Genomic DNA, 26876 nt, shown 5'->3' with positions numbered 1-26876 from the left:
TGTGCTGTATATACTCTACATATATTCATGTCTATATACTCATGCCTCATGTCGCATTCTGTTTGGGAAAATCTGATTATTATTTGCTAGGTGGATAGGCCCATTTTTTTTTTTTTTTTTTTTTTTTGACTGTCCCAGTTGGAAAAAACCATTGTTGATTATTTCAGTGATTGACTTTTGAGAACCTATTAGAATTGTTAACTAGGATTTGAACTTAGATAACTGAATAGTGAATGAAGTGGAAACTAGTTATTCATCCAGTCAGCATTTTAAAGCAATCGAAGCATAACTCTCAAGGCCTGAACATCACACAAGGCCCTCTCATAGCATTTTTTTCAGTTTGATTTCCTCTAAGTCTAATAAAATATCAGGGATCTCAGAAAGTTCATGGAAGGACTTTTAATTTCATTTTTTCCACGAACTTTTTGAAGTACCCTCATATATTATATTTCAGTTGTTTTCCAATAGCCCTGAAGAGCTCTCAAACCTTGGGCAAGGGCTCTTTGATGTTCATAAAATGCAAACCTCTCTTGTTAATGAGCTTGGTCTCCTGTATGGACTTTGTGTTATGGGATTTAATAGTGATCTTATCAAGGAAAGGATCTTTTCAAGCCTTGAATAGTCATTTTTTAATTTGTTTATTTTATAATTCTAATTGTATGTAACAAATGATGTTAAAGAAAAATATGTTGAATGTGCCTTAGCAATAACTTTCTACATAATTTCCACAATATATTTGTAAATAGTTATAGAATCATAATTGAGTTTGAATTACTAATCTCTATAAACATGTAAAGAGCTGTCTTATTAAGGCTTTTTGATCAGTTAATATTTTTGCTACGAATCAAAAATGGAGCAGATTTTTTATTTCATTACAGATAAGAAAATACACAAAGTACTTTACCTGCTGATGTTTCTGTAACAGATCATTTGCATAACAAAGTGAAGGGATTAAATTTAATGATTCTCTGTTTATTTTTAGTCAGTCATTTAGAAAGGAATTATGATGTACACTGTGGTAAATGGAGGAGATAGAATACAGAGATGAGTAAAATTTGATTCTTTTCCTTAGGGAGTTTTTACTTGCAGTAGAGGGAGAGATTTTGATAAATATATGTGGTAGAATTTATAATAAGGAACACTGGGCACACACAAAAAAGCAGTTTTGGCTGAGAACACTTGGAAAGACTTCAGAAAGCTGGTACGACATGAGTCTTGCAATTGGGAAGACTGAAACTGGTACATGAGGGGGAATTTCAAGCATTTTGACATGGCTGGAAATAGTTTTCAGGAGAGAAAAGAGTGAAAGAGGGAGGCAGGCTTCTATGTCGGGTAAAGAGTAGGGACTGCCACTGGCTTGAAAAGGGAGATTGCCTTGAGTAGATCTGCATTTTAGGAATCCACTGTGACAGCAGTATGGAAGAGGACTGGCCGTGCCATTCAGGAAGAAGAGGATGGGCGAGGCCCTGGGCAGGAGTGTGCGGGAAGAGGCGTGAGAGCGCCTGTGGGTAGAATCATCCCACAGGGGAGATGAGGGGGCATTGCAGCTATAGGTTCTCCCTGGTTTCTAGCCTGGGGGCCTGACTGGATAACGTTGTTGTCACCGAGTTAGTGCATGCCTAGGAGGTAGGTTGGAGAGGAAAGGAAACCTTTAAATTTAGACCAGATGTGTTTCAGTTGCTTTTGAGAGATCCAGGATTAGACAGAAAGATTTTTAAGAAATATGGCTTTGAGAGTCACAAGCTTATGGCAGAAGCCTATAGGTATGGCCATAATTGCCTAGATAAACATGTAAGATGAGCAAGAGAAGAAAATTAGAGACAGATCCCTAAAGAAAAGCAACATTTTAAAGTCGGGCAAGGAGAAAAGAGTCAGTAACGAACACTCACAAAATTAAGAAGTGATCTCATAAGACTGTATGTATACTTTGAAGTTAAGGAAGAGGGGAGTTTGAAGGAAAAGGGGATTTGGTCCGTGAGGTGAAATCCCACTGAACGTTAGTGAGAGAAGGGTTATAAAAGCAGAATCGGTGAGAAGTGGAGAGCAGAAGTGTTGTTGCTGTGGGCAGAAGATGCCTGGAAAGCTGAGCAGTCTTGGAGAGATTGAGCATCCATGGGGGCTGCTGGGGAGGAGGCACTGGAGAGGAAGAGGCTGGAAGCACAGGCCTGAGGAAGGCCCCTGACGTGCAGAAAGCATCCTAAATACAAGTGGAACCAGGAGGAGGGCCTCAATTCTTCATCTGAAAATGGGGCATGGAAGCGAATGTGTGGGACCAGACGTAGAAGGTGTGCAGACCCCAAAAGCAGGAAGCTGGAAGAAGAAGCATTAGATATTCTTCTCTGCTGGGAAGTTGCAGGATTGGCCGTTCACTGCCTGCAAGGGAGCGGCGGTAGGGTAGGAGCTTGGGAAAAGGAGAGAAGCTTTGAAATAGCTGCCGGAGAACGAGGAGCAGGAGCCAGTTAAAGGCATGCCGGGCTTGCTGTGTTTTGAAGCCCCAGTGGAATGGGTGCCAGTGTCTGTTACAGTCAGTGGAAATCTGGCATGTTGAACACAATCCTTTTCTTTGTGTGCTTCTCCAGCTCTCAGTTTGCCAGCTAGTGTGGAAGATGTTTGTCCAAATATACCGTCTTTGGAGAAACTCATGGAAGAAATTGTGGAATTAGCCGAGTCTGGCATCCGCTACACTCAAATGCCACATGTCATGGAAGTCGTACTGCCCATGCTTTGTAGCTACATGTCTCGCTGGTGGGAGCACGGCCCTGAGAACAATCCAGAAAGGACTGAGATGTGCTGTACAGCTCTGAACTCAGAACACATGAACACACTGCTGGGGAACATATTGAAAATAATCTATAATAACTTGGGCATTGATGAGGGAGCCTGGATGAAGAGATTAGCAGGTAAGAATTGGAAAGAAAGGTACCCGTTAAATTTGTTCTATTTCCAAAAAGATTTGCTATACAGAAAACTAGAATTTTCCTATCATAGTTTTTATTAACATGTTATTTTCTTAAAAAATGTGGACATAATCAGACATTGAGTAACTTTCCTTATGGTTACTACTTTAAAAATAAACATTTTCCTGATTTGACAATCACTATAAGATTTGTAATAAACACAGCAGTACAAACTCATGATTGTATAGACAGAGACAAAAATGAAACTGGATTTTTTAAACAACCTGCTTTTGTCAGGCTGCCCTATGGGGAGGTGAATCAAAAAATGCAGTCAAAGGTTTGCAATTAAGTTCCTCAGTCATTGCATAGTTTATAATGAATAACTGGAAGCAGGCTTAGTACCCAACAACCATAAGTTATGGACATCCGTTTATGTACCAGCATATTATGCCTTCTTTAAACATCAAGGTTTCAACAATGTTTTATGCCTTGGAAGTGCTTGTGATATCATCATGGGTGAAAAGAAGAGTTTTTTAAACACTGAGTTCAGAATGATACATATATAATATATACATTTATAAATTTATCTATTGATGAAAACTTCAAAGCAATACACTAATTAATGCCTTACTAATTTGGGTAGGTGATTATTGTTGATTTTAACTTTTTTTTTTTTTATACATTTCCCTAATTTATCTATGTTACCTTTAGAGGAATAATTCCTTTAAAAAATAGCCTAGTCAAGTTTAAAACTATTATTAACAACTACAACTCTTATTAAATAAAAGAGTAGCATTCTCTGTAATCAAGTCTTTCCATTGGGCCAAGGATGGGGATCGTTACAGTGAGATAGTTCTCTGTGGTCTCATATAATTATGCAGCAGAGAGTGTCCCTCTTCTAAAGAAAGGGCTAGGGGAGCCTTTTCCATTTGGCGACTTGACTTCTTCGTGTAAAAATAATTGATTTCCAAAGTGAATAAAAGTCTTTTTTTGTTCTATTCTAAATTAGCTATCAATATTTTTTAAAAACTGAGAAGCAGATTGAATTCAGTTCAGTGACCACTTTTGAACAGCAACTATGCAGTTTGGTTTTGGACTAGAAAAGTGGCTGAGACTTGGGCTCTGCCCTTGGGAAGTTATGTGCTGGGGGAGAGGGAAGCTTGAATGTGCTACACTTGTAACTACAGCACATCCTCATTCTAGCGAGTGTTTATACAGAGCACGAAACGCTAATGTCTGTTTTCACACAGTGTTTTCTCAGCCTATTATAAATAAAGTGAAACCTCAGCTCTTGAAAACTCATTTCCTGCCCTTAATGGAGAAACTCAAGAAAAAGGCAGCCATGGTGGTGTCTGAGGAAGACCACATGAAAGCCGAGGCCAGGGGGGATATGTCTGAGGCTGAACTTCTCATCCTCGATGAGTTCACCACGCTGGCCAGAGACCTCTATGCCTTCTACCCGCTCTTGATTAGATTTGTGGACTATAACAGGTACAAGGTTCAAAAGTCATTAATTTTCCTAATTCATCCATAACCTTTCTTGGCTCGCATGTCCCTGTTGAATTGCTTCATTCACTAACTACTTGGCCATGAGCTTTTTCATGATTATAACATAAATTAAATGTTTATAGTCAATTTTCACCAAGTATCTTAAAATTAGAAATCACATTCTGAAGCACACTGCCTTTGGCATGTTAAAAGTTAGCAGTTTGACAGTTATGGTTTAAGTTTTGTTTTAATGTTACCGCTATATGCTGAAACCACGAAGAGCTATGTGGTCAGCAAAGCTAGTGTTACCTTTGGGAGGGTGATTATTTTTAACTAGCTTTGAGGAGTGACTGAGAAGCCACTTTACTTATTGTGTGATCCAGGGCAAAGTGGCTGAAGGAGCCAAACCCAGAAGCCGAGGAACTCTTCCGCATGGTGGCTGAAGTGTTCATCTTCTGGTCAAAATCCCACGTAAGGATGAAGATACTAACAAGTGGTGCCTACTGTTTGGTTTATGATAAGGGCTTTTTAAATGTTAACCAATTTCCTAGTTCCCCTCGGTGACTACCTATGGTGGGGTTTCTCAAACTTGTGTATTACGTTTGGCTTAACCATTGAGGAGAGAGAATAGGAGAGAGAATAGGTTCCTCTGGGGAATCTGAGGGAATATAAAACTTCCTTTGAGTTTTATCATTTGACTTTAAAAAGAATCACAGGGATTTTTAATCGTACTCCATAAACACTTTTAAGTTTGCCCCTAAATCTTAGATGAATATTGCCACTACATAGAGCTGTACCATTTTTACTCTCTCGCTTTCCCTATCTCTTGGGATTTTGCTACCTAACCCCAGGAGCACTCATGCCTCAGAGTGAGAAATGCTGAGACCGGCTAGTGTTTTCCAATAATAGGACATACTCATTTTACTTATAAAAGTACTACTTCCTTAAATTTGTTTTATCTTCACACACTTTCATTTCTATAGGAATTTAGTTTGGCTGACGTTTTAGAATTGGTTTGCTCTTAAAATAAAGCTTCTGCTAGGAATCCTATTGATAAAATTTCTAAAGTATGTGTTTAGTGAATTTTCACTGTTTTATATGTTGCAAGTAGAGCTATGTATTTATAAATCTTGAAAATATTTTAATTATAAGAATTATAGCATTTATATATAATTATAGCATATATATATATAGCATATATAGCATTATAGCAGTTATAGCATTCCATCATTTATTTCCCATAACTAGCAGAATACGGGTAGGTGAACATTTATTATTATCCCAAATTATTTTTAAAAACTTATAATTTTTATGTCAATTTTGACTCTATACCACTTTGTAAATGGGAGACTCTGAGAAAGTAAAAATAAAAACCTCAACCTCAGTTTCACCATCTGAGGTATCTTCCTAGTTTATTTCATCAGATTGTTGTATAAATCAAATTACTTTTTGTCTGAGTCTGTCAAACTTAATACCAAACTCTATGTAAAAACATATAATCACACAGAAAGGATATACAGTCGTCCTTCGGTATATATGGTGGAAGGTTCCAGGACTGCCGTGGATACCAAAATCCACGGATACTCAGGTTCCTGATATAAAGTAACATAGCATTTGCATGTAATCTGTGCACATCCTTCTGAATACTTTGTCATCTCTAGATTACTTATAATACCTAACACAGTATAAATGCTATGTAAATAATTGTTATACTATATTTTTTATTTGTATTTTTTTGTTATTTTTATTGCTTTTTAAAAAATATTTTTGGTCTGCAGTTGGTTAAATCTGCAGATACAGAAGGACAACTGTATGAAATAATTGCTTTTTAAACCTGTAAATTTAGATCTTCACATTGACCTTCGTTGTCTGTGATGTCATAGGAAATTATTTGAGATTCTGTATGTTTCTCTAGGTAAGAGCAAATGATTCCTTATCCCACATAACTCATATTAGCGGGAGACATTAGATCAAGCAGGGTATTCTGAAGGAAAATTTAAAACCCAGAAGAAATCAATTCATCTCGAGCGGCCAAAGAACAAAAATGGATTTTGGGGGTTTTACCTATTATTTTCTCTGTTGGGTTACTCTGCCTAGATGTCTAATGGGCAAATAAGAAGAGGCCAGGACTAAATCACTTAAGAAACCTAAAAATTGAATATTTTTCCTTGAAGAACTAAGAGTCTTCAACTTCATCAATACCTAAAATATCAAAGAGGCTTTTAAAAATTTATATGCAGGACAAAAGTTTGAAACAAGAATGCAGTGATCCTCCTTTACCCATAGTTTCACGTTCTGTGGTTTTGGTTACAGTCAACTGCACTCTGAAAGTATTATACTATTTTGAGAGAGGGAGAGACCACATTCACATAAGTTTTATTGTGGTATATTGTTAAAATTATTCTCTTTTATTATTAGTTATTTTTGTTAATCTCTTACTGTGCCTAACTTATAAGTTAAACTTTATCATAGATATGTATATATACAAAAAATCATAGTGTATATGTAGGCTTTGGTACTATCCATGGTTTCAGGCATCCACTGGAGGTCTTGGAACACACTCCTCTCTGATAAGGGGGTGTTTACCATAATCATTAGGTTTTTAGATGAGTGTCTAAGGATGCTTTCAAGAATAAGAAAAAAATCTAAATGTGTCCTTTTGAATCTCAGGGGGCATATTTAAAACATAAATCTGTAATATGTGTTATATTCTTCCCCAAATATTGAAAGATGAACTGACTTTGCCTTGTCTTTTTATGTTCCCAAACTAAACATAAATAAAATAATGTTGCGATATTTTAAAAGGTAGGCAAAATATCTAACAGAATAGAAAATTACATCATAGTTGCATACGTCCTTAGAAAGTCTATATCAGATAAATATTTATCTCAGGAAGCACTATTAATTAGGGTTTGAATACTCATTTCACTATTTGGTAGGTGTGTGACTTTAAGACTTAAATATTCTGAGCATTGTTTTCCCATCTTTAAACATATATATTCGCATCTAGTTCCCAGAATTGTTGCTCCTAACCAAGTGCCCTCATTAGATGCCCAACAAATATGTGTTCCCTTCCTTGATAAGTCTTATGTATATTAATACTTACCTAGTAGAAATTTTTGGGTCCTGTGTAACCTCTAATTTATGGGTTTCTTATCTAAGTGGTTTTAACTGAATTTCCTTTGCAACTTCTCAGAATTTCAAAAGAGAAGAACAGAACTTCGTTGTACAGAATGAAATCAACAATATGTCCTTCCTTATTACTGATACCAAGTCAAAGATGTCAAAGGTATTCCTATACACTGTTTCACTGTTCTCGAAAGTGTCTGAATACGACTTTCATGGATTGAATTTTTTTAGATTTCTTTTTTTTGAAGATTTATAACTGGAATCTGATAAGTTAGGTAGTAGTATTTACTGATTTAAAAACACATACTGTTCTGAGGGTACCCAGGATTTGTTTTAAGCAGGGGTGGTGAGACACGCAGACGTGGAAATGACTGTCACGAAGGAAGGAGTTTTTATTCACAGATCCCTAGAAACAGGAGGCACAGCACGCCACGCAGGGCCACTCGGAGAAGCCCCAGGGCTGGTGCGGAGGCAGAGGGAGTGAGGAGGAAGTGTGGGCAAGAGCCTCTCCTGTAGATTTTGTGGGAAGGAAGGAGCAAGGCAGGGTACAGGTCTGTGGTTGGCTAGTATGAATAATTTTCATGGGCTCTGGGGCTTAGGGGTTGTCCTTAGTTGTCTGGTACCTGTCCCTGGGATGATTAGGGCTGGTAGATAGTAGTCCATGATGTGAGAGCTTGACCAGGAAAGTAGGGGGTGTGGGCTCTGGATTGTTAATTTGTATATGAAGAGCAGGCTCTGGGTGAGTCATTTACTTCTCTAGGAGTTGCCTAGTGCTGGGAGGGGCAGTCTCTACAGGATCAGCCAAGTGCCAAGTTGTCAAAACATCAGAATAAAGTCATGCTTAACACACACACACACCCCACATTTATAAAATTGCCAGTCAGCATGCTGTATATATTACTAGCTGATATGTCTTAAAGAGTATTTTTGTACTTTGTGTGCCAGGTATATGGAAGTCAAAATAATAAGCTGCATTGTTTAAAACCACCTGGATAAATTCCAGGTCCTCACACAGATTTTTGTTTTCTCTACCACTCATGTTGGGAAAGAGGAACTTTCTCTCAAAAGACTGTGAAATTCATGCCTTTATCTTTTGCATTACCACTAAATAAGAAAAATAAATGTGTTACATGTGGTAGCACACATAGTTTGCTGCCAAATGGCCAAAGATGCAAACTAGAGTGGTACTCTGGCCAAGGAAATCAGCCTCTTCCCACTCAAATTGTGGGACGAGAGCTGCTGTGGGAGGTGACCCCCTCCGTTCAACTCTACAGCCACTGTTTCCTCAGACCTGCTTTGCTGGCTGTCACCAGGGCGGTAGTATAGCATCACTTGATAGGCCTGGTCTTTTTTAGAGTTTTAAATGCCACACATTTGCACTGTAACACATGAGCTAGAAGCTAATGTCAGTGGAAGCCTCGCCTTACGTAGAACGTGCGTTGGACTGCTCTTGCTCCTTGTGAATGCTCTTGCAGCATACACACAGATGACTTTTCTCCTCTCTGGGCTGACAGTAAACCTGAAGATTGAGGAGGTGCTATAATAAGAGGACAGAGTTCACAGGTGTTGTGAACTGAAAACTGTCAGTAAATTTTTCTGCTTAGGCAGCTTGTTGTCAGTTTAGGCCAGTGTTGAGAAAGGCACAGAGGAAGGAAGGAAGAGGGTCCACACTTCCTTTGGGAGAATGACAGTGATTCCAGTGTATCCTCAAATGCAAGATGCATCAGAGGTCTTTAGAGCAGAGGTCTGCATATCCCTGTACGGACATCCTTTTCCCTCTCTTCCATCATTTGAGTCCAGTGATTCTCAAAGTATTCTCTCAAAGCACTGCACAGCCTATGAACTAGACCGAGGCATCTGTAAACATGGCCTAATGGTAACATTTACTCCTACCGCACATAAAAAAGAATTGAAAGTAATGCGTAGGATAGTCTCCATTTTAACATTCAACCCAACCCCCAGATTTCTCAAAGTAAAAAATTTAAAGTTTTCCCTAAACATATGACTACCAGCACTCTGAGACAAGACATAAGATAATAGTAAGAAAATTGAAAAATTTAGAAATTTCTAAGTATGCTTATCTTCCTTGTTTAAAATTTTTTTTTGCTTTTGCCTGAACATGTGTTTGCAGTTTTGTATTACACACGTGTCATAAACTTTTTTCCTAGAAATAATGTTTCTAGTTCAAACAACGGAGTCAATACTCTAATATTTTATATTGCTTTGGTAAAGGAATCTTGATGTCCATGTGTTTCAGCCTTTGGACAGACTTGTTGGCCATAGAAGCATAGTAACTACAAGTGTATCAGTATTACTGAGGGGCTCTGCTGAACCACAGGTGGCCTGAAGGACCTGAAAGGGGGATGTAGTCAGGGAATGAGTAATGTCTATCCCAAAAGCTGTGCTGTTCAGGCCTGGTTTCAAGAGCAGGTAGCCAGATTGCCATTGGTATCTCATCTGAGGCCGAATGGGCAGAGAGCTGCTTCTCCTGCAATGCTGACAGCCAAGAGATGCAGAAAACCTCACGGATTCCTGTAGTGAGACCTCACATCATCTGCCTGAGGCAGCAAAACAGCAGATACACCCACCTCTCAGAGTCCTGAAGGAAAAAGGAATTCCTTTTGAATGGGGGAGATTTAGACCAAATGCACGTAGACACACAAGCCAGAGGACACATGGCCCCATATCAGTCTTCAGCCAATCACCCAAGCAGGGGATAATCACTATTTGTATGAGGCACCAGTCCCCAGATTAGAAGGGAATATAAAATCGAGTGAGACCAGCAGACTAGTTTAGAATATGGCAATCCAGGGTAGGGACCTCATTTTGACTTAAAGCAAAATGTATGTAACTCCTGAGGCAGATAGAGGCCAGTGCACATAAAATTGGCCATAATGCTCTTAGAGGGAGAGTGACCACGTTTTGGCATGGACACCTGCTGTGCCTTTTGTAGGGACATGGGTCATAATGGTGGTGAGTGCAGCACGTGGCGTTGGTACTTGGATTCTGTTTGTCAGTGCACATGGGATGGACCTGTAGGTAGCACACCAGTGCTTTCCCTTCAGCGCAGCTTCTTTCTCTGCTCCCTTCTACCTAGCAAGGCACTTGGTCCCTCATCCTGCAGCCCGACTGTGACTTCTGTTACACTCTCCATTCTTTGAGGGCAGGGAACATATTTTGTTTACTTGGTAACTCTAAAGCTCAGTGCAGTACTTAGAGCCTAGTAGCTCCTGAATACGGATAAGTTAAATTAAATTTTGACTTTTAAAACGTGGAATTTGGTCATTAATCTAGGCTTTTTTATGTGTCTTATTTTACTTTGCTTTTACTGACTCACTGTTGCAGTGGCATAAATTATATAATGTCACCTCATTGTATGGCTAGCATTGCTGACGTTTTTAATTTCATAACTTGTTTTTAAAACTTATACAGATAACATTTATTACAGATTTTCTGTTAATTTGTTGAAGTGAGGAAAAAATAGTGGATCTTGCCTGTTGTGTTATAGAATTGTATCCTATTTTTAAAGATTTTATTTCCTGTTGAAATGTGACTAGCCTTGTGCATTTAAAGCTTGGTTCACTTTTGTAATTAGTATATCTGAAATATAAAAAAAAAAAATACCCTTTGTATTTTTTGTAGGCTATTTCAGTCTAGGAATATTAGAAAATTATTTGTAAATTCTCATTGAAAGGCTAGGAGATAAGTACAACGAGTTAAAAATGTGTTTGTTTCCTGCTCAGGGTGTAGGAAGAAGTTTGGCTTTGAGAGGCAGATAAGCCTAGAGTGCCATCTCTGCCTCTTCATAACTGTGATACCATCACTAATCCCAAACCCATTCACATCAGCACAGCGTTTGCCGTGTCACTCTCCTCAGTGGATGGTGATAAAGATCAAAATAATGTGTGTACAGTGTCTCACGGATTGTGAGCACCCAACACATTTTAACCAATATTATTGTAGTAATAAAATGATAAAGTTAAAATGCAGTTGAATATCTAACAATCATATGAATAATAAGTACTTAGAGACATTTTTAGAGGCAGACATTGATAGGAGAGTCAAAGAAGATTTCATTGGGAAGTGAGGCTTTGAATTTAGTATTGAAAAATGAATTGTTCCTAGCTGGGTCCTAAGGAGAGGTTGGAGGAGGCAGCTGGCGTCCCATTTCATTTAATTATTCAGCAAACTTGACAGTCTTAAGAAGAGTCGGCTTCATGCTTTCCTGCCTTTTTCCTGGTCCTCTATTACATTTAAGAGTATTTTAGATGAAATTTTTAGAGTGATATTTGTGTTTGTGTGTGTGAGAGAGAGAGAGAGAGAGACAGAGATTGATTGATTTAGGAGAAGGCTCAGTTTACCCACTTTGCTCCTTAAATGTGCCCAGATATTGGCCATGTTATTACATATTCATTCATATATGATCTAAATGTTAGGGAATATATTGAAGATTAAATATTTTGCAAATTCAGTAGCTTTAGTGGTTCTGCTTAAATTATTCAGCAGTTCCGTGGGCATGGCACAGTGCTTGGTTTTGAAAGTACAGAGGGACACAATAGGATTGGCCACTGCCCGAATGGACCTCCATAGTCTGGGGAGGAAACAGGCACTGCACAAACAAATAAACAAACAAAACCAACCAATATATGTACACAAGGATATTTGGTTGCTTGTAGATTTAATTTCTTCTTTGTACTAACAGTAATACCACCGATAAGTGTTCACAGGTTTACTAACTTCTCTTTCTAGTTACAGATTTTCTGTGGGATAGAAAGCAAGATTATTGTTTGAGCATTATTAGGAATTCGTTTGGCTAGTGTTTCTCAAAATTGAGCAATTTATAGTTGCCTTTAATGTTGAATTAAATTGTTTTTAATATAAAGTCACTTAAATATTTATGAATGTCAAACCAGATATAAGTTCCTTTTACTTATACAACATAAAATCAAAAGAGCTATACAACTTAAAATCAAAGAGCTCATTTAAACCACTGATTCATTATTTTTATGTGTTAATCAATTTAATAGTACAAATAAATATTATATTTTTTCTTATAAACTATTAAGAATAATCTCTTACGTGTTGGTACATATAAAAATGGGATCCATGCAATAAGTACATCCCACTGGAATGTAAATATGACTCTTATTGCTATAATTCAAAAAATTATAGGTTTGATATAACATGTCAATATATAATACATGTGCAATTATATATCATATTATAATATATTATACAATGCATGTTATATTATTAATATAATATAGCATCTACCATTACTATATGATGGCTCAGTTGTTTCCATACTTTCACTATGCTGAAAACTTCTTTCCACATCATGTGAGTAAAGCAAATAATTTGTATATTAAATTATCTTTTGTTTTTTCATAATAGCCAAGTCTATTACAATATGTCACTATCATGGAACTATGTTCCAAATTTGAATTACTGCCACAAAAAAAAAATTCAACATGTTCAAAGAAGTGGATATAGGACAATTATTTTAATTTTAATATTAAAACATACTCTCTTAATAGAAATACTCAGAGAAAATTAGACTCCATCATCTGAGGTGGTCCTGTGGCACCAGCATAAGCCTCAGAGAAATCACAAGAGAGCACTGAAGTGGCCTGGCACTATTCAGGTCTAAGATGGTCTTACAGATAATCCTGAATATTTATGAAACACTGATAAGTATAATTGCTTCTGTTTCTGCTAGAGAGGGATTGAGGCTCTAGAGAAACAAGTTTGTAGTTTGCAGACTATATAAAAGGAAAATGTGTTTTGCAATAATACAAAAGTTTTACATATAAAGTTTTTAATACAAAGTTTTATATATACCATGTATATACACACAGACACACCCAATATCTACGTATGTATATGTATTGCAAAGCAAGTATTTGTCAAAACAAAAATAATGCTTTGTTCATAAATATTTTTTGCTTAAGCATTGAAAATTAGAAAATATACAGTATCTGAAATTACCACAGGATTTTTTATATATTCATTTGCTTCCCTAAAATTACACTGAGCATTTTTCCTCTAAAAATTATGTGGAAATGCATACCAGTGAATTATGATGACCTGGGAATCTGAGTAGGACTTAAAATTAGCAAAAGATGCTAAGAAGGAAAGCGAAAAATTATTCTCAGAACTCAGAACAGTAGGATTTTTCAAAAACAGGGAGCAGGCAAAAACAGGAGAGACGTAGTGACAGTTAAGTTAATGAAGATTCTGAATGTGAGAGAAGCAGGCACAGACCCCAGCGCTTCTCTCTGCTCCACAGGCAGCTGTTTCTGATCAGGAAAGGAAGAAGATAAGGCGCAAAGGAGACCGGTATTCCATGCAGACCTCTCTCATCGTGGCGGCTCTGAGGCGGCTGCTGCCCATTGGTTTGAACATCTGTGCCCCTGGGGACCAGGAGCTCATTGCTCTGGCCAAAAATCGATTGAGTCTGGTAAGTCTCCTTTACATCCCAGTGGTAAGGATCCTCGACCTCCAGACTGGAGTGTTAGTCTCCTTTGTCTCACTGTTCTATGTCAATATTTTATCTGCCTTAAATGTTTTATTAAGCAGTTTTTCTGACAGGCCCCAGCCCTCAAATACAAAGACTGCCTTTTTGGGGGGAGACCATTTCTTATTTCTAAGTTATGTTAATGACTTCTGGGGCATATTTAGGAACCAAACAGAGAAGACACAAACAAATCTCTGGTAGTGAAAAAAAATGGATTTCATATGGACTCCTATAAAAATTTATGATAAGTGTATTCACATTTATGAAGGGTTATTTTTCAATACTGGAAGTGTAATATTTGGTGCCAGTTTTGGTTAGATAGATGTTGACTTTTAAATCAACAGTTCTTTTCCTTTGCAAGCATCAAGATGTAAGTTCTCAATATTTCTTTATGTCCCCTCTTTTTCCTCTTCATACCTATGCAGATGAGAAAGCAATCTCTCAAAAATATATGTTGGAATTACTATTTATATTTATGGCAATTGGAAGATATGTTTTCCCTACTTCCAGTCCCACAGAGAAACACCTCTCTGTGTATCCAGAGATTAACACCCTGAAATGAGTGAATTGAGGGGAGGTGGTGGCAGTTGTCTAGCGTTTGATTCTCAGATGTGTGCTCCCTGCTATTCCTAGATTATAGAGGAAGTTACTAAGTGCTACAAATGATTTCGAGGAGATTTGAGACAGTGCTGGAGATAAACTTCTGTTTGAGCCCAAGGGAACATGCTTTTGGCCCTCTTCCTATCATGGATTGGAAACTTAGTTCCATTGAGTCTTAATGCACTTACTGTGCAGTTAAAGTAGGTTTGCAGTCTGGTTTCAGGCTACAGCAATATTCAGAAATTAACTGAAGGAGAACACCCAGAATTTGTGGCATGTGTTCTGATAAAGATGTTTGTCAGACATACACCATTTTGAAAGAGGTTTGCATTGTTTCTAGTGACTTGTGACAGTTGATGCATTGTGAGTCATTTTAAGTAACATTTATTTCTTGACAGAAAGACACTGAGGATGAAGTACGAGATATAATCCGCAGTAATATTCATTTACAAGGCAAGGTAAGCCAAATTTTATTCTAAAGCAGATTTAATATATCTTTAAATTCATCAATCTCTCTTTAGGATAATACTACAAATAAAGTTACTTTACCAATTAAGGTAGTGAAAATATATTATATTATTTTATTTATTTTTTTTAAATTTTCTTTTATCAATACATAGGATAAACTTTATTTATTTATTTATTTTTAATTTTATTTTGTCGATATACATTGTGGTTGATTATTGTTGCCCCTTACCGAAACCTCCCTCCCTCCTCCCTCTGCTCCCTCCCACCCAACAATGTCCTTTCTGTTTGCTTGTCGTATCAACTTCAAGGAATTGTAGTTGTTATGTATTCTTCCCCCCCCCACCCCCGGTTTTTTTTGGCTAAAATCCAAAAGACCCTGAACGATAAATGCTGGCGAGGTTGCGGAGAAAAAGGAACTCTCATACATTGTTGGTGGGACTGCAAAATGGTGCAGCCTCTATGGAAAATGGTATGGAGGTTCCTCAAACAATTGCAGATAGATCTACCATACGACCCAGCTATCCCACTGTTGGGAATATACCCAGAGGAATGGAAATCATCAAGTCGATGGTATACCTGTTCCCCAATGTTCATCGCAGCACTCTTTACGATAGCCAAGAGTTGGAACCAGCCCAAATGTCCATCATCAGATGAGTGGATACGGAAAATATGGTAATACACAGTGGAATACTACTCAGCTATAAAAACGAATGAAATACTGCCATTTGCAACAACATGGATGGACCTTGAGAGAATTATATTAAGTGAAACAAGTCAGGCCCAGAAAGAGAAATACCACATGTTCTCACTTATTGGTGGGAGCTAAAAATAAATAAATAAATTCACACACACACACACACACACACACACACACACACAAAGAAAATATATTATTTTAATCATTCATTATCCTACTTGAAAATCCTTTGGTATTAAAAGCTCTAAAAATGATAAGTGGTGTATTTTTAAAGTAGATCACCAGAGATTGTCAAACCTTGAAAAAAAAAAAATGTCACCAGTTGAAATAAAGATTGCTTATGTTCTTTGTGTAGCTGAGGGTCTTTGGGACTTGGAGATAGGTGTCCATAAGAAACTGAATTGAGTGGTCAGATATTAAATATGTACATTTTAGACTTATTAGTATATGGTGGAAACGGTGAACTGCTGCAATAGGAATAAATGAGTTTACCCAAGGACCGGAATATACCTTTAGAAGAAAAACATGGATGGAAGCCAGTATAACACCTACTTTTTAATAGTGGGTGAAAGAATTGTTAGAAATAGTTTTGCAGTCCAGTGATCATTTAGTATTATTTGGACATTTTTTCATACCAGTGAACAAATTATTCATTTGTTCACAGAAACTGTTAGTAATTTAAGAAGTCTAACTATTACTTTAACTCAGCCTATTTGCTTCTGTTCTGGTGTCCCTTCTGAGGAAACTTTTTTTAATTAAGTAAATGTCTAAATGTCAGTAAGTAGTAATAGCTATATAACGTATGCCTTTCTGGGTATTAAAATGTCTCTTTCCAAAGATCCAAACCATATTCTTTTTCTTTTAGCACTTTGGAGTATAATATGATAATGACAAGACATTCCTTTACAATATTCACAATGCACAAATATTTATTTATAGCAAATTTTATGTGAACTTTGATATGTACTCAGTCATGCATTTAGTAATAACTCTTCCAGAGTAGGCGACTAATTCCTTTTAGAGTATGATCTCTTTTCAGATAGCAAAACGATTTTGAACATTTAAAAAAAATGTTCATAAAGCTTCCAGTTGAACCTCCAGGGGAGAGCTTACACTGCAAGTGTTTTCCCCCTTTAGGAATGGACACTAGATGTTTCTACATACGTGAGTGTTTGAGGGGATCATGTACCCCCAAAAGGGTCTTGGGGATCCTCAAGAGACCCCAGATTACACTTGGAGAACCATTGGTCTAGAATAACCACTACTGATGTAGAAATGGGAAATGTTCACTACCTCTTAAGAAGGGATCTAGGCCAATCTCAGGAAATGGTCAGATACAGGTGGTTATGACTTGGATAAGCAGAAAGAAATTCTTCCTTTATATCCTCGAGGTCACTTGTAGGATTCTTTGGACAATTTAGATTATGTATTGAGGAGAGAGCAAGACAGAGGAGAGCAGAAAAGGAAACATTTATCGTCAGTATTTTACCTCTGAATGAATGAGACCTGAAAATAAAGAGGTAATGAATATATGCTCATTTTGACATTTTATTCGATATTTTCTTATGCTAGAAGTTAGGCATGCATATTATGGAAATATACACACTTCCAAAAAAATGAATTCTTTTTTTTTTCTAGCTCCTTCTTAAATATATTGTCTTGAAATTGTAGAGCTGGTCATCCTGAGGCTGGAGGAGTCATTTTATGTTAGAGAAAATAAAGATTATACTTTATTAAATGTATTTATTTATTAAATAGAAGTAAAAATGTAGATTAAAATCTAGAAGTACGAAGCACAGTCGTCAGATGAAAAAAAAGTATATGGAAGAAAGTATTTTTATTTTCTCCACAGACAAATGATGTTAATAAGTCATTCATGTACAAAGCTGTGTCTCTGTGTTTGCCTCTAGATGAAAGTTATTTTTGACATTGCAAACTATGCCTTCTCTGACCAGGAGGTGTGGTCCTGTAGATGTTGTCCATTTACTTCTGCGTTATGACACTTAGTCTCCCACTTGTAATGGGGATTCCAAAGTGGAAGAGAAAGATGAAAACATTGCATTGTCCATTTTCAGTGATGTGCTTATTCTTTATTATTTATCTGAAGTGATGTGCTCTGTCCCCTATGATGCTCATATTTGTCAGTTTTAATGATTTATAATAATCTTTCTAAAAACATGAAGACTTCAGTTATGTCTTTTACTAAGGAAATTTGACAGTATTAAAAAGTAAAATGTGTACTCTTCCTTATGTTAAGAGTTTGATTTTATAGGCCTCCACTGATCTGTATTGTTCAGTGTGTTTATTTCAGTGAGACTAGGCTCGTTGTAGAGTCCCTGTATTAAATGTGGTCCTATATAATTGCCTAAAAAGTAAACATGTAAATCTTTCAGTAGTTATACAGTGAATGGGGAAGAAAAAGAGAAAGGATTGTCTGATCTATTTCCTTTCCCTGACTATCTCCAACCTTATCCTGGTTCCAGCTTCACTTGTTTAGGGAAATGCTCACAACCATCAACAAAAGTTAAAGTAGCCCTCATCAAAGTTGTAAGCATTTGTTTAATATTTGTCTTCCCCACCAGACAATAGATTTCATAAGTATAGGGACGTTATTTGTCTTGCTCTCTACATATTTTTTTAATTGTGTATATTTAAGGTGTACAACATGATGCTGTAATATGCATATATGAGAGGTCTTCAAAAAGTTTATGGAAAGATTTGTATTATCTTTTAATTCTATTTTCCACGATCCTTTTGAAGTACCCTTGTATGCGATGAAATGATTACTATAGTCAAGCAAATTGGTATATCCATCTCCTCACATAGTTACCTTATTGTTGTGTGTGATAAGAGCACCTGGAATCTACTGTCTTAGCTAATGTCCAGTTTGCAGTGCAGTATGATTAAGTGAACTCCCCATGCTCTGCATTAGAGCTCTAGACTTACTAATTTTATGTAACTGCAAGTTCGCATAGTGTTTTAACACTGTGGTATGCTTAATACGTAACTGTAGAGCAACTCTTCCCCTCTTGACACTGTAATTTTGTATTTTATAAACATTTCTTTTTTCTGCAGTTAGAGGATCCTGCTATTAGATGGCAAATGGCTCTTTACAAAGATTTACCAAATAGGACCGAAGATACCTCAGACCCAGAGAAGACAGTAGAAAGAGTTTTGGATATAGCAAATGTGCTTTTTCATCTTGAACAGGTCAGACTTTGTGTTGATTCAATCATATTTGCCTTAACCACATAAAAATATTTTAAAAAGAGGATGTGTGTTAATGTACTAACTGCGACTGAAAAAATGTGAATATATGTCAGGAGCAATTAATATCTAATAAATACAGTTTCAAAGTTTATAATTTGTGTAGCAATATATAAATAATGTATTTTGGAGGGAGATAAAGGCTTTTGTTTTATTGTCTTTTTCAAAATATTTCTAAAATCATACAGACAATTAGGATTGCATACTTAATTCTAAATTATCTTAACAAAAATTTAGGAGTTACACCTGATTTTAAATATTTTATGCTTACATCATTTTTTATTACTGCTCATAACAATGTGTTTGAGATATTGTATTATACTGGTTTAATATTTGAAGTGTTTTTTTAGGTGTGTGAATTTCTTAGCCTTTTCTTATATTAGAGGTATTTTTGAGCCAATTTTCTCCAAGATCAGGAACAAGTTACATTTAGAGAAGAGTAATGCAGTGATATTAAAACCATGTGAGAAAAGTGTTTTTACATAATTTTTCCATTGTATCCTGTTTCATATTACTAAGCTCACTGTGTTTGATTTGCTTATTCATTACTTTTTCTCAAGAATTTCCAAAACAGTAATACTTGAAACATCATCAGTCAGAGGGTTACATTTTTGTTAAAGGGATCTTTTGACTCAGGCAAAATCTTTGCAATACAGAGACATATTCTCTATTTCTCATGAAGTCCATTCAGCAAAGTAACACCAGACTGAGGGAGTTCAGTGTGAACCCAACAGTGTGATTGTCATTGGATTTTTATTCACACTACCTGCCTGACAGGTTATTTTATACTGAACGTAAAGTTATAATTTGCCCTATGTGACCTTTGCTACCTAAATGTTTTGAAGATTTTTTTTAACTTTGTGTCTCATTTAGCCATATTTGAGCATATTAACATAGCAATCATAAACATTTGCTTTGATTCCTATTTTGTATTATCTGTACTCCTACCCCAACCCTGGCCAGGTAAATAGCATAAGGATATTATTTAATGCAATATCCTTTTAATTTCCTTCTCGCTTACTCAAATGCCCTCCAAATGCTAATAAATTCTCCATTGCCAGGCAATTTATTACTAAACTTGATGAGATTAAAGGAACTAGGATGCTCTTAGACCATATGGCTATTAACATGTGTTTACATTATATAACACCTTGGAACTTAATATTTTGCCCTGAATACTAGCATAATATTTTCATGAGATATTAAATAAATGTAAATTATCATTAATCAGAAGATTACAAGACTTGAGGCAATGAAATTTTAAGTGACTTATATAAATCATAGAGTTTCATTTCCTTAATTACATATGTAATTAAGAAGATTATTAAATATTTAATTAAATGGCTACTGGAGGACCATTTCTGGTAGCATTACTCTGTTATAAGTTTTTAATTCTTCCTGGTTTTCATACACATGGATTTGCTTGAATGAATTTTAAATGCATTAAATGAAGCTTATAGAAATCTGATTATGTCTTATTATATTCATATATCATATTCAATCGTAATGAATGATGACATTTCTAAAATGAGATTCATTTCACTAAACATCCAGTTATGCCTTGGCCATTCAGTGAGTGCACTCCCATATGGCAGCATCACACTCAGCAGGTACTGGTGAATGACAGCTGTCCCTGGGCACAAGGGGCCCATGCTGTAGTAGAGAATAAACACATAAACAGGTAAATATGTAATGATACAGATGTGCTAGGATATAAAATGCACTGCAGAGTATAAAAGGAGTCCACACTTAATCTAGTTATAAAGCACGAGCACGTGATCCCTGTGTAAATCTTAAAGGAGAAGTAGGAATTATCTAGAAAGAGGTAAGGGGATCAGATTTTAGTTAAGAACAAGTATTCTTAAAAGTGTTAAGGATACGGCAGGGTTGTTTTATCATGACAGGAGGATTTCAGAGTAAAAAGAAATTAACAATTATCAAAGAATAGAAATCAGTGTGTAGAATTTAATACCCCATTCTAATGTTAATTTTACTGAGTCACAGAGTAGTTTGCAAGGGATATTTTAACTTATTAAAGTCATTGCAAAAACAGTAGGTGTACAGGAAGTACTTGTCGATTTAATTTATCACAGGTATCAGCAACGTTTTAGATGTATATTTTGTATTGTACATCTGGCCATTTTTCTCATGAGAGTAGGCTCTCTCCTTTGAATTTCCTAATTCTCAAACTCTAGCCAAGCTAACACATCATCACATCAAGACATCCAGAGTTACAGGTACATCTTGGTGTTCACCTTTGGGTCACAGATCTTATAGATAACTATTGACTTGATTTATGGGAAAGCCTGTCATTCCAGGGTTTTCCTTGTGTAATAAAATGCTCTACCAAGGTAAACTTCATGATGGCAGGAATCTCTTCTGTCATGTTCACTACTGTATCTTCAATACCTAGGTATTTAATATATGTTTGTTGACTGTCAGCCATGACGAGCAGAATGCTGTGTTGCCATAAAAAGCTACCATTTGCAGTCTTGGATATCAAAACATAACTTTAAATTGAACACCACCACCCTTAATTCTGTTTTCACCTGATCATTGGATCAGGCTCAGCAATGATCCATTTCACTGAACCCACTCATCAAGTGGGCAGTTGTCAAAATGTTTACTGATCCCATGCAGGGAAAAATAAGTGATTTTGAATTAAACAAGTTGCTTTGTTAAAGTTTCAGGCATTGTCACATTCATGTTTTGACCCTTTACTGAAAAGAATAATAAATTTGGTTTTACTTTTTTTAGCTAACATAACATTTTTATTTCTTCCAGAAATCTAAATGTGGGGGCCGGAGATTTTACAACCTGGGAAGTACAGTGCTCAATTGCCTAGACATTACTAATTAATTTAAAATCACATGCTGGGATTTTATTCTTTCTAATAGTTGTAATTAATCTCTTTTTCCTCTTGTAGTTCCAGACACCATTAGTTAAATAAATAGCTTGCTTGCATCATTTACCGCAACTTTTGAATTCTTATTTGTTCCTATCTAACAAAATAGATACATATTTTAACATTTTTGCAAAATTAAATTCTTTTACTCACTTCTAATACTGTGTTCACAAAGCGTTGTCATCTTCTGTTCATTCTGTTATGTTAAGGAACAGTAGAATTTTCTTTAACTGTCTCTACTTGTGTTTACTGCTGTAGCTCTTATGATAAAGTTAGTTTCAATGGATACATAAATAAGAACGGGTAATTTTTTGTGTAGGCAGAAAATATGTTTAAGAACCATAAAGCACCAAAGAAAATCTTGCAAAATGACTTTATATAGCATAATTTTATATTTCTTTGATTCTAGAGATAACATAGCTTCTGAAGTACATACTAATGGGAAAATATGATATTTTTACTAAGGAAATTATGTAGCATTTGAAATTATCTCAAATTTGGCTTTGGGTAACTTTTAGGACACGGACTTTCCCATAAAAATTTTAACGTACTTTTGGAATTGAAATTCCCCGTGTAGGTTACTTGAAAGGTGCAGCTGTTTTCATGCTGTATTTGCAAGGGTGGTTTGAGATGTAAATATTTGTTTCTCTGTGTCCTTCTCCCTCAGGTGGAGCACCCTCAGAGGTCTAAGAAGGCTGTTTGGCACAAGCTACTGTCTAAGCAGAGGAAGCGGGCAGTGGTCGCCTGCTTCCGGATGGCCCCCTTATATAACCTGCCAAGGTCAGAATCTTCGCGATGTTTGTAATAGGTTAAAGTGACTTTTCTAATAAGTGAAAGGTGTCTCGAGTCTACCTGAACATGAGTGCAGTAGTCCAGGTGAAAGACGGAAGAGATTTATTGATTCTTCTGTGAAATACTCACCTTTGTTTTTCTTTGATATTTTTGAAGAACTGTGGTCTGTGATGTAATCTTTAAATGACTTTTATATACTGAAGAATATCTGCTCACACACAAGGGTCTTCAAAAAGTTCACGGAGGGGTTCGTATTGTCTTTTAATTTTATTTTTCCGTGAACTTTTTGAAGTACCCTCGTATGTGAGGCAAGATAAGGTAATTAGGAATTCGTTCTCTGGAGTCCAACTGCCTTGATTTGAATCCTGGCATCTCAGCTTTTGTGCTGTATGACGTCGGTCAGGTTACTTACATGACTTTATCACAGTTTTCTCATCTGTACCATAATAGGACCTGCCTCATGGAGATGTTCAGATGACTTAATGGGTTGATGTATACAGAGTGCTTAGAAGTGAGCTTGTTAGAATAAATATTAGTCGTTATTGTTTTGTAATTAGTAGCATTTGGAGAAAAGAACTGTCATGGCAGTGACTTATGGGAATAATGTAAATACGTTTTTACAGACCCATCAACTTCTGTTAGCGGCATTGCAGGCACCCTTGTTAACAGCCAAGTAACCTGGTACAGCCAAGCCTGGCTTCGTGGCCCAGGGTACCACTGCAGCCTTCTTGGGGTTCTCCTAAGAAGCTGCGCTTCTTCCCACTGTGAACTTTACATAAGTCGCATCACACCTATGTCTGGCAAACAGGACTCAGCTCAGCTACGTCTCTTTTTTGGAACATCTCTGACCAAGCCATGCCCTCTACTCCTTGCAAGTCGAATGCTTCTTCCTGTTTGTTTTCAGGGCATATTTACATATGGCAGTTCCCCCTTATCTGCAGAGGGCCCGTTCTGAAACCCCCCATGGATGCCTGAAACCACAGAAGCACCAAATTCTCTATTTACTTTGTTTTTTTCCTATATATACATATCCATGATAAAGTTTAATTTATAAATTAGGCACAGAAAGAGATTAACAGCAATAACTAATAATAAACTAGACCAGTAATAACAGTAAGCCTGCCAGTATCACTGTCATTGTGCTTTGGGGCCATTATTACGTAAAATAAGGGTTGCTTGAACACAAGCACCATGACAGTCGATCTGATCACTGAAACGGCTATACCTGGTATTAACGGACAGGGAGCATAGACAGTGTGGATCCACCGAACAAAGGGGTGATTCACGCCCTGCACGCTATGGAGCAGGACAGCTTGAGATTTCATCATGCCCTTCAGAACAGCGTGCAATGAAAAACTTATGAATTATTTCTGGAATTTTCCATTTAGTGTTTTCGGACTGCAGTCGACCATGGGTGAACGAAACCATGGAAAGCAACAATATGGGAAAGGGAGGACTGCTGTACCTCTAGTGGTGACACTTGTCTGCAGTATTGGGGCTCTTTGTCTCTCTGATTCAGACATTGAGATCCTTTAGAGTTTTATTCCATTTTATGTCTTCAGCACCTAGAATGGTGACTGGTATATTCAGTAAGTGTTGAATGAATGTGTAATATAAGGCAGAGAAAACAAAAAAACAGACAAAACGTCCCACTTTCCCCTTGTGCTGAGACAGTTGGATTCTTTGCCGTCATGTTACACTCACTGAGTCTAGAATAGATGACCACCTCTTTATGCCATGTTCCTTGCCACAGATCAAGTTGATGGCAGGAGAGTCTGAGCTAGGTTCTACAATGTCACAGAGTTTGCTGTTTCACTCTCTCTGATATGCCGTTTTTAAACCCTTATTCCAATGGTTCTCCAACCTGTACACTTAAATACATTTAAGAAATATCCAGGCCTCAACTTACTGAATTAGAGTGTCTGTGAGGGCCTGGCACGTATGCTGTCAAAAACCTATCCAGTGGCCCTGGTGTACCATGTGGCTGAGCATGTTATTCGGCGTGCCTCTCTCATGGACGAGGGTTTACAGTGATTTCTAAGAAGTTCCACCTGCATTGTCAGTTCAAGGCCCTTCATAACCTATTATGTCTCATGACCCCATAGCCCACTTTTACTCTCATGAAGCTCAGCTTCCCATCCTGCAATGACACCATCTCATTCTGTCACCTCTGATACTCTCTTATGATGTTCTTTTATTGTCATGACATTATTTGGTCCTTTCTTATATCAACATCTCATCCACATCTCTCATTAACTTCATGATGAGTTACACTGATTTTTCTAGTCTTCACTAGTCTTCTTTTATTTCATAGCTGGCTATTTATTATCAGAATTCCAGGATTTAATCTTTGGATGTGTACTTCCGTAAAGTTCACTTAATACGGTTTGCTTTGGAATCCTCAGGGCTGGTTTCCAATGTTAACTTGAACACAATTAATTCTTCTATCGACACTTATTACTTTGTCTATCAAGAGCTACTTTTTGTGATATTAACTATCATTTAATCAGCATCTATCCACTGTGCTTTTACAACCTTTGTCTCGTCTTGAGTCTTACAAAACTGAAGTGTAGATAGGGTTATCCTAGTTTTATAAATGAGAAAAATGAAAGTTGGGAAAGTTGAATAACTTGACCAGTGTTACAAAGCTCAAAATGGCTGAGCCAGGATGTAAATCCAAGTCAGTGTGTTATCTGAGAAACCTAATTCTGTTCACTACAAAATGTTGCCTCTCGAGAGGAGAATCAAGAATAGGAAGTTTATTTTTATTTTTATTTTTTAGTGCAGATAATCCAGTAATAAAATGCTATTGAATACCTTTTTAACTTATTTTTTAAAAATCTCTTTATTTGAAATTGTGCTTATCTTTCAGGCATCGGGCTGTCAATCTCTTTCTTCAGGGATATGAAAAATCTTGGATTGAAACAGAAGAGCATTACTTTGAAGATAAACTAATAGAAGATTTAGCAGTAGGTTTTTGATGTAGTTAAAAGATGATAGAGGGTTTGGGTGTGGTGGAACATTGTGTGAGCCGTCGTCATATGTGTATCCGTCTTAGGAAAGTTTTTAATGTCACTCGTTACATTGCATTCAGTGTTTACGGAAAAATTCACTCTTCATATTTGCAAGAGATCAACATCAGAACTTAGGATGAGTAATACAGGTTAGTTATTAACAATCACGATTCAGTTATTCTTTTAAATTCTTCCTCAAAGCTCCTTTAGACACCTCAGAGCCAGGACAAACAGTAAAAGGCTGAACTGTAAATAAGTCAAAGGTTAACAAAAGCTAGTGGAAAGTTGCTGGTTTTTAAAAACGCATGGGGCAGAGCATGCTAGACTGGATACAAAGAGAGGAGGGAGTTGTAAATACCTGGATGACAAGTAGGATTTTCTTCCCGTGGTGCTGATAAAGAGGCATGGGCTATGGAGAAGGCTGCCCATAGGGGAGCAAGCGTCATAGTCTTCTGTAGGTCATGGACCCGTTGAAAAGCCTAACAAAAGTCATCTCCTCAAGAGAATTTACAAGCATATAGTTCCACGGAATTTTGCAGACTAGTCAAAGGCTTCATCATTTCCAAGTTACAGACAGCTTGTCTGAAAGTTATTGTTTTTAACTCACAAAGAATCAGGGAATATAATGTATAAAACTAATCCAATTCTTAAAAGCCTAACCCTGATTGCCCCATATTTTTTAAGTGAATATGATTTGTCTTTAGAATCAAAACAACCATAGAATATTTGGGTATCCTGAAGAAATTTGACTAGTACCCACATCATTAAACCTTAAATCCAGGAGAGAACATTATTCATGTAAAGAAAAAAATTAGCCCGATTGGGTAAGTCGGTGGAGGTATAAAATTCATTAAATCGTTCAACAAAAAGTCAGGGTTAATTAATTCTACAGTCAATAAAAATACTTAATAACTTTTCTGATTGTTAAAGTTCCATCCAATAGTAAATACCTATTTTTTAAGTTTAAAAAGTAACAAAATGAGAAATAAATGTGTAGGTGGTTCAAGCACTAACTTGTTTAGTGTTCTTTGCCTATTATTTTTGTGTAGGCAAAGAAATGTGTCATTTGGTAATCAGTTTGCATTGTTATGTGGACTAAATT

The 26876-nt window shown here is 36.6% G+C and overlaps 1 protein-coding gene across 1 annotated transcript in view; it reads left to right on the top strand.

The window, feature by feature from the left end:
• The window catches only part of RYR2 (ryanodine receptor 2), a 448094-nt gene that overhangs the window by 343982 nt on the left and 77236 nt on the right, over positions 1-26876 (top strand). Inside the window, exons 68-77 of the mRNA XM_063082911.1 lie at positions 2580-2900; positions 4148-4388; positions 4769-4856; positions 7582-7674; positions 13804-13974; positions 15030-15089; positions 18872-19006; positions 21848-21892; positions 22636-22748; positions 25633-25729. Coding sequence (XP_062938981.1) covers positions 2580-2900; positions 4148-4388; positions 4769-4856; positions 7582-7674; positions 13804-13974; positions 15030-15089; positions 18872-19006; positions 21848-21892; positions 22636-22748; positions 25633-25729 — 1364 coding nt within the window. The remainder of the gene's footprint in view (positions 1-2579; positions 2901-4147; positions 4389-4768; positions 4857-7581; positions 7675-13803; positions 13975-15029; positions 15090-18871; positions 19007-21847; positions 21893-22635; positions 22749-25632; positions 25730-26876) is intronic.

Source organism: Cynocephalus volans, chromosome 18, assembly GCF_027409185.1.
Source record: "Cynocephalus volans isolate mCynVol1 chromosome 18, mCynVol1.pri, whole genome shotgun sequence".
Lineage (NCBI taxonomy): Eukaryota > Metazoa > Chordata > Mammalia > Dermoptera > Cynocephalidae > Cynocephalus > Cynocephalus volans.
Note: the sequence above shows the minus strand (reverse complement) of the source record. Positions and strands in the feature narration are given on the sequence as shown.